This window comes from Nannospalax galili, unplaced genomic scaffold (genome assembly GCF_000622305.1).
Source record: "Nannospalax galili isolate Female #2095 unplaced genomic scaffold, S.galili_v1.0 scaffold646, whole genome shotgun sequence".
NCBI classification, from domain to species: Eukaryota; Metazoa; Chordata; class Mammalia; order Rodentia; family Spalacidae; genus Nannospalax; species Nannospalax galili.
The window spans coordinates 1,977,186-1,986,250 of record NW_008355279.1 but is presented as its reverse complement, the minus strand read 5'-3'; the positions used below and the strand labels follow the sequence as shown (position 1 = coordinate 1,986,250).

Below are 9,065 nucleotides of genomic sequence, written 5' to 3'. Positions count from 1 at the left end.
AAAACCTGGTAGCTCCTGTGCCGGAGGGCATGTATTTGTGGTGAACACTTTAAAAGAAGAGTCAGGGAGGATGCCAGGAAGGCACTCTGCTATTAAAGGAATCTGCAGCACATGGTTTCTGAGCTCGTGAGCTATCCGGACGTGAAGAGACTTCTACTTGCATAACAGAGGACCCCAACAGGGGGCATGCATGTGCCCAGTATAAGTGTGGAAGTCAGAGGATAAACCACATCCAGGTTGTACATGGGTTTCAGGGATCCAAACTGAGGTCATTAGGCCTACATTATAAGTTTTTTACACATTAAGCCATCTCCCAGGCAGAAATAAGAGATGCTTAAGCTGTAAAAATTAGAAGTTATCAGCTTAATTGGTAGAAAACTAGGGCCATCAAAAATGTGGGGTATGGGGCTGGAGGGATGGCTCTGTGGACAAAAATTTGAGATCAGTATTATCCTAAGGTATAGAGAAGGAGTCTTCCCAAGAACTATTCAGAAGAGGGGACAGACATGAGCAATGCCATTCTCTATTTCTTTTATGATACCTATTTTTGTTCCCACAAGCCACCTTGTCCTAAAATTTTCAGGGTAAGTTGCCCTAAGAGACTCTCTTTTCTCCTTTCTTCCAGGTATACATATTAATAACCAGCTTCGATCCTGCCCTGGCCTTTGCTCTCCCCTCACTTCTCAATATCCATATCTCCACCTGTTTGCTTTATTCAGACCCTGGATCATGTGCTCTTCCTTCTGCCAGTCTTCCTGGTTTTCTACTACAGCATCTCAGTCACCAGCCAGTACTCACATAAGAATAAAAACCACAGTTGTGGCCTTAAATAAGACTTGTATCAAGTTAAACTGAAAGATTGTTTTAAAATATTTTAAATAACACAGTCAAAATTGGGTATATATTGGGGCTGGAGAGATAGCTCAGCAGTTAAGAGCACTGAATGTTCTTGCAGAGGACTCAGGTTTGATTCCCAGCACCCACATGGCGGTTACAAACTGTCCTTAACTCCAGTTCTGGGGGAATTCAACGCCCTCTGGCCTCCACAGCATTGCATGACATGGGTGTATTCACATACATGCAGGCAATACACTCACACATATAAAATAATAAAAATATTTTAAAAAGAATATTCATAAATTGGGTATATTAGCATTTAAAATATATTCTTTAAAGTATAGGCATCATAGATTAAGCTAAAATCTGTATCTCTGGTTTAAATCTATGCCTGTTTTTAAGATTAAATTTTCCTACTGAAATTACTTACAATCATACTAGTTATTATCTAGATATTTCTGTCATTTAAAAAATTCATGTTGAAACCTAATCTCCAGTACCCAAGTATTAAAAGGTGGTGCCTTTCAGTGTTTAGGTCATAGAGGGCTCTGCTCTTGTGAATGGCATTAATGTCTCATAAAAGACGCTCTATATACACACACTTTTGCCCTCTCCTCACAGGAGACCACAGCAACTAGATCATCTTGGAAGTAGAGAAGAGCCCTTACCAGACACCAAACCTGCCAACACCTTAATCTTGGACCTTCAAGCCTCTGTGACTATGAGAAAATACATTTCTATTATTCATGAGTCACTGAGGATTTTTCTTTTGTTTTTCCCAGCATACATGGACCAAGATAATCTGGAATTACTTACGTTGTTCTTCTAAAGTCTTTTTGAAGTGTCGGGTATTCTGGCATTTTTCTAATATCTTCCCAGTCTTTATCTTACAAAAAAATTTGAATATTATTATAGAAAATAAGTTTACTAAAAATCTCCTAATTTTTTTTAGCTTTAAAAAATACATAAAACATAATTTATACAACTTTTACAAAGAAATGCTTTTGAAATACATCTCAAAATAAGATTTTGAAAAAGTAAATAAATTACCTGCAGGAAACCCCATGACACTAAATATCCGGTCTAATTGATCATGATGAAAAGGATTGCTTGTTTTTATATCTTCCTGACGACAGTGAAAAATGGGTTCTGAAGTCAACAATTCAGCAAATATACAACCTATTGCCCATATATCTATGAAAGGAAAAACAAGTTGTTGTAAAAATGTATTACATTTCCTTAGTTATAATTAGTGGGCATAATTCCAACATTTATATAAAAATACTTTTCAGGAAAGCAACATAAAAAGTACAACAAGTGTACTAAGAACACACGGGGTGAGGAGCAGCTTGCCTTGCATACACAAAGCCCTGGATTTGATCCCCAGCAACATATAAATCTATAGAGCATAGTTGTGCACATCTGTAATCTCAGCACTGAGGAGGTGGAAGCAGAAAGATCAGCTCATCCTCAACTACATAGAGTTTGAGGCCGGCCTGGGATAAATGAGATCTACCACACACAAAGAAACAAGCAAACCACATATAGGACCAGCGAGACAGCTCAGTGGGCTATGGTGCTTTTCATGCAACTCTGGCAACCTGAATTTGATCCCTGGAACCCATATAAAGGTGGAAAGAGAGAACCAATTCCTCTGACCTCCACATGCACACCGTGGCATGTGCACTCACAAATACACAACATGTACACACATATCCACATTATAATAATAATAAATACATATATAGTAAAGGATGTAATATGAAATAACTGCATCATCTTATAACAGACTGGAGGCTGAATAAAAGAAACATTTACTTATAAACTTCCTGATGAAGATAAATTTAGGAAGGAACTCAATTCAGCAAGCAATGTATTCTCTCTTGATGGGAGTTTGATGATCTCCCTTCCTCAGCCTTCCAAGTGCTCACATTCCAGGTTTGCACTATCATGCCTGGCACATTCAGGGTTAAGCAAAAACTTTTCTAAATGCCACTACTAATTTAATTACTGAAGCATTTAATTGATACTCTAACAGGTCATAATACTCAGATCTGACAGAATGAAATGATATTATCAGAAAGAGTGAATTCTTTTGGAGCAAGTAGATGCAAAATGGCAGTGCAATGATTAAGTTTTAAGTCTGCAGATATTATAAAAGGATTTGGAACAACTTTTGTCTGAAAAACTACCAGACTCAGTATTTTTCAATAAATCCTAAGTCTAGAAGCTGATAAATAAATATATACAAGCATTGCATGACATCAGATATATTCTATCTTAACATAGTCCCTTAGCTGCAGCCTCACCACTACCTTGCAAGCCTTAGGATAAAGTTAGGCATATTCCTTTAAAAAAATATTTTATGTGTATGAATGTATTGCCTGCATGTACATAGGTGTACTGGTGTTATGCAATGCCTGCAGAGGTTAGAAGAGGATGTCAGATTCTCCTAGAACTGGAGTAATAGATGGTTGCTAGCAGCTATGTGGATGCTGGTGATCAAAACCTGGGTCCTCTTCAAGAGCTGCCAGTGCTCCCTAGCCCCCAAAGTTAGGAATCCTTAAAAGTTTTATAAGGGGCTGGAAACGTATGTAGCTCACTGGTGGGATGTTGTCTTGATGCATTATACCTCATGCTTGATCCTATCACTGCAAAATAAATAAACATTTTACTAGTTCAAGTTACTAATTATACGTCATTTTGGGGCTTCATATATTGAAAGATACAGTTTATATTCTAGAACTGTAATTATATTGACAATGTTTTGCTAAATGTATAAGTGAGTTTTGTGAAATGTCTATATATATTTGTCCATTTAGATAAATGCTATTTAATAAGTATTTTAAAAGATAATAATATGGGGTAGAGAGATGGCTCAGCAGTTAAGAACACTAGCTACTCTTGAAGAGAATTGGGGTTCAGCTCCTAGCACCCACAGGGCAGCTAACCATCAGTAATGCCAGTTCTAGGGGATCCAACACCATCTTCTGGCCTCCGTGGGTACTGCGTGTATGGGTACATTTATATACATGCAGGCAATTTTTAAAAATTTAAAACAGATGATAATGCCAGAAATATGGCATAATGTAGAAAAGTTTATCAAAATGCTAACCACATCCTGTAGATACACTACATAATTTGATTATATTTGTGCTGGATAGCTTTAGTGTCAACTTGACTCACTTGGGTTGAGGGAGTCTCAATTGGGGAATTGCCTTCATTGCACTGGCCTGTGGCCATATCCATGGGGCATCGTCTTGATTGTTAATTGTTCCCACCTGGGAAGGTGGGCCTGCATTGCATAGGAAAGCAGGCTGAGCAGGGGCCAGGGGAGCAAGTCAGTAAGCAGTGATCCTCTATGGCCTGTGCTCCAGCTCCTACCTCCAGGTTCCTGCCCTGAGTTCCTACCCTGGACTCCTTGTGACCTGGGAGATATAACCGAAATAAACTCTTTCCTCCCCAAGTTGGTATTGGTCAGAGTATTTTATCACAGCAATGAAGAAACAAACTAGAACAATATTCATTAACCAGAATAAATGTCAGTGGGTTCTACTGTAAAATGAATTGCCAAAAAGAAAAAACTATGTTGTAATGTCTCTCTTATCTGACCCCACTCAGATAGTTTCCTTCCACATAAGTCAGCGTTCTGGATAATGAGAACGTATCTCTTCAATAACCATTTTTTACTACACCATTACCCACCATCGTAAAAGGCCATAAAACATAATTTAATCTTTCTTAATGATACAGATAGGGTCATCGCCAACATGAACATCCACCAACACCACATACAGTAATATGATTCACTGTCTGCTTTAAAGTTCTTTTCTGCCTTCCATATCAGACTGTTACTCTAGCCTCTAATAGTTCCATCTCTCTTCCTCCTGACTGCTTTTACTATATAGTCAGCTAGGACTACTGCTGTAAGTTGCAGGTCAGGCCAAATCCCTGTCTGTCTTTTATTCAAAGGACATATGGCTGGATCTAGACTCCCTGTGAACTATTAAGACAAGGAACCTTAGAAAAGCAAGTAGTGTTAAACTCTGTTTCCTGATTCACATTGGTTTATAATTTTAAATTGCCATCTGACTCCTGTATTGTCTACATCTACTTTTCAGGTTTCTTTCTTAGATCAGTGATTTGCTTTATAGACATGCTCTATGTGCGCACACACACACACACACACACCCCAGCCCCCTCCCCATTACATGTCACTCTACAAACCTCCTCTTCTTATGCTTTGAAAAGAAACACTAATTTCTGATATGGACGAGGTAAGGAAAAGAATAAGAATGAGTGACTACGAATACACTTTTCTAAGTCTGCTTTGAATATATTTCTAGTTAAAGACTAACTAACTAACTTGGGGGTTACTCTTTTTCACTGTCTTAACTTCTATCCTAACTTCTATTGAGAACGAATAATCAGGACTTAGCTAACAATTAAAAATTGGTATTTATTATTTGAGACTGGATCTTACTATGTAGCCTGGGCTGGCCTTGAACTCATTCACAATCTTCATGCATCAGCCTCCTCCCAAGTACTGGTGTTAGTATATACTACAGCACCTAGATAATTATGTAGGGGTTTTTGTTTGTTTTTTTTTTGTGTGTGTGTGTTTGTTTTTTTTTGTGTGTGTGTGTGTGTCTTTTTGAGACAGGGTCTTTCTGTAGCCCCAGCTGGCCTGGAACTCACTATGTAGACGAGGCTGGCCTTGAACTCACAGAGATCCAACTGCCTCTGCCTCCTAAGTGAAGTGCTGGGATTAAAGATGTGTACCACCACACCCAGCCAAAATTGACAAACAAGTAAGTTGCAAGCTGATTTAAAATTCAATTTCAGTTCTCCTTTCTCTAAGGAAAAAAGAAATACAGTTGGTTTTAAATTCACATCCAATTATCTTTATTTCTCATAACCACATCTAGTTTAATGTTAACAGTTGAGAGAAGTTAGATAAAAATGATCCTAAAACAGTGTCTCTCAAAAAGTATGCTCCCGGGGTTGCAGAGATGGCTCAGTGGTTAAGAGCACTAAATGCTCCTGCAGAAGACCCAGATTCAGTTCCCATCACCCACATCATCCATAACTCCAGTTCCAGGGAATCCAACACCATTTGGTTTTAATGAGCACGTACAACACTGGTATACTTACACACATCCCTATAAAACACTCAAACATAAAAATAAATAAATAAATCTTTAAGAAGTATGCTCTCGAAGTACATAGGGCACAGAGGAGAACTTTCCAGAAGAGCATATTAAAAGCAGGCTTGACCATGACTTGCTGTGTACAATCTCTGAGGGTAAAACTAACTTTGGTGGAAAATAATTTAGTTTAAATTTGGCTAAATATGCTCTTTCTTTCTCTTGAGACAGGGTCTCACTATGTAGCCCTGGCTGACCTTGAATTCATGAACATCCACCTGCATCTGTCTTCTAACTGCTGGGTTTAAAAGTGTGTGCCAACAAGTCCAGCTAAATATACATTTTCTTAATGAGAAATCTCCCTTCTATAGACTGAACTAGCTGTAAGTGAGGGCCAGAAGCATATAGATATCTACTGACTCTATAGTCTCCACCAGGCATGTTCAACCTGCAGGCTTCATGCATTCCATGATAGCTATGAACGTGGCCCAACACATTTGTAGATGAAAACATTGTGTTCCAATGTGTAAAGACTGGACATTCCTGCTACCCTACCCTATGCCCTAGGTTATTTGCCATCTTGTCTATTCTGTTTCCAACAATACCCCGCCTTTCCTGATTTTTCTCTTCCTTCCTATCTTCTGGTGCCTTTTGAACTTGTCTAAGGAACTGTTCCCAATAGCTGGTAGGAAAAGACCTAAATAAAAGGAAAAGAAAACACATAGTTCTGTCTCAAAAATGCAGTCCTACAGTCAGAGTCACCTGCTAGAATGCAAAATGAGTCATGCTAGTTTTGGCTCCTCACTCTTGGAGCCACTCCAGCCCTTGCTTTCTTAGGTTCTTTCTTCACCTTCCACAGACAGCTGCCACTGTCCTCTGCCGATATCAAGGCCCTGGCAGCCTCACATCTGCCACCTAACCCCAGGCTCAAGTGCCTGGATAAGGTCTAATGTCAGTCTCATATTCCTCTACAAACACACTTGTCTTCCTCTTAGTTCTGAGACTACACAAAAGCTTTGAAAATATTTAGTAATATTTAAGAAAATTTTATACTACTTTGGAACTATGCTTCAGTCTTGGTCCCTGGGAAAAATATAAATGTATTTAGGGGATCTGAATTTTGAAGAAATTGGACCTTCAGATGAGTAAGGTCATTACTGTAATTTGTGTTTGTTTTTTCACCCATGAACTAATTATGAGGCTAATTTAATCTTTCCAGGTACAGGAATTATTTTTGTACCTGAGTGCCATCAAGTTTTTCAGAAGCTTGTTTAACAGATAGAAGATTTCATTTCCTTGTGTATTTTTAATAACATACTTTTAGTGGCTTTGTTAAATAGAACTCAATAAAAACAACTAAAAGGAATCAAAACTGCTACTAGCCTACTACCAACAAGCAGAAGATTTTAAAGAAAAGGACTATTCAAAGAAGCACATTAGGGAAATGCAGGCATTTTCTAAAACCAGACCTTCTATCAGCTACTATTTACTTACTCCCTGCCTTCTCTTTTACCTCGCTTTGAAGAACTCTCCAGAATCAAGGTTCTTGCCTGCTGACTTCCCCATTCATAGCTGAATCTTTCTGAGTGGCCAGGTAGTAAAACCTTCTAAGTCTCTGCTTTAAGTTGTAGAGCACAGCTAATCTACCCAGACTGTATTTCCTACCTTAATGGAGAAACTGCCATTCTGATAACTGTAGTAACAAAAGAGATGATGTTCTATTATTTCTTGCTTATGAAACTTGGGGATTAATTTTGCTCCAAACAAGAGTTTTCTTCAACACTGTAAGACTCCTGTTCTTCTGTTTTTCTTTTTTGTGAAGAAAACAATTTGAAATCTCTTTTCCAAGTCTTCTGATCTATAGCTATTTTTGTATAGGGCTGACCTCCACCAGACAGATGTCAGCTTTCTAAGCTGTGTTGCACCAGGTTGCCTAGGATCATCACAGCTGAGCTTGTTAACTACCACATCCCAGAAAGGAAGGGCAGGGAGAGTCACAGGACCCTCATCTAAGAGTCCAGCCACACCTTCTCACCAACCAGTCCCCTCTGGTTGGCCTAGGGGAAGGGCTACGAGTATGTAGGATGGGGGAGCCTGGGGAGGGCTCTCTCTCACCATTTTACCAGACTATGGGGAAGCCACTATCCATGTTTGGAAGGAGACTTTCCATTGCAGCCTTAGAGGGGGAGCACTTACAATCCTGTAAGTAACACTCACCCACTGCTCTATAAATAAGTCCAATAAACTCACTGGTTTTCCTGATTTCAGTTTGGTGAAATTGTACCTCAGTTTGTTATTAGGACCAAGGGATAAGGGGTGGAGGTTGCTTACACACACATCCCCCCAACCTGGAGGTATGTTAGCAACAGTTATACAAGTATAAAGTAAGATTTGCTGTTATTGTTTCCACATGAACTCACCAGGATCAGATGCCTCTGAAAGAAAATTCATTCTTTTTAAAAACATTCTCTTATACAGTTAAAAACCCCAATCTACTAGAATGTAAAATCCAGGAACATAAAAGACAATAGGACTTTCAAAAAGTGATAAAAGTGGTTTTTACCAACTAGCTTTATGATTATACCATTTTGTACTTATGAAAGTTCAATGTCAAGCTTGTAAATAATTTTAGAACAACTTACCAATGGCCTTTGTATAATGTCTTGCACCAAGTAAAAGTTCTGGAGCCCGATACCAAAATGTGACAACTACTGGATCCAAATCTGCTAGTGGCTTTAGAGGAGAATTGAATAATCTTGCAAAACCCATGTCAGCTAAAAAATAAAATAAATAAATATATAAAACTCAATTTGACATGCTACTAGAACCATGCAAGACTTGACAAAAATAGACTTATAAAGATATATTTTTCCTTTGAAAAACTGCGAGGTAGTTAGGAATTGCTTTGTTTATCTTTATTCTGAGGCAGAAACTACTATATTATCCGCTTTACTAATGAAGAAGATAAAACTTAAAAATAATTTGACTTACCTGAGAGCAACAGAGATAAGTTCTAAGTCAAAAGTAGCATCTGAGCCTAAACTCCAGGTTCCTGGCTTTCAGGCAAAGTTACAATATTCT

The 9,065-nt window shown here is 38.4% G+C and overlaps 1 protein-coding gene across 5 annotated transcripts in view; it reads right to left on the bottom strand.

Annotated features, from left to right (window-relative positions):
* Positions 1-9,065, bottom strand: part of Cdk19 (cyclin dependent kinase 19) — a 218,973-nt gene that overhangs the window by 19,669 nt on the left and 190,239 nt on the right. For all 5 annotated transcript variants that reach the window (XM_008852410.2, XM_008852412.3, XM_029555722.1 and 2 more), the window contains 3 exons: positions 8,627-8,758; positions 1,888-2,031; positions 1,654-1,723 (listed from right to left, as the gene is read on the bottom strand). In XM_008852410.2, coding sequence (XP_008850632.1) covers positions 1,654-1,723; positions 1,888-2,031; positions 8,627-8,758 — 346 coding nt within the window. The remainder of the gene's footprint in view (positions 1-1,653; positions 1,724-1,887; positions 2,032-8,626; positions 8,759-9,065) is intronic.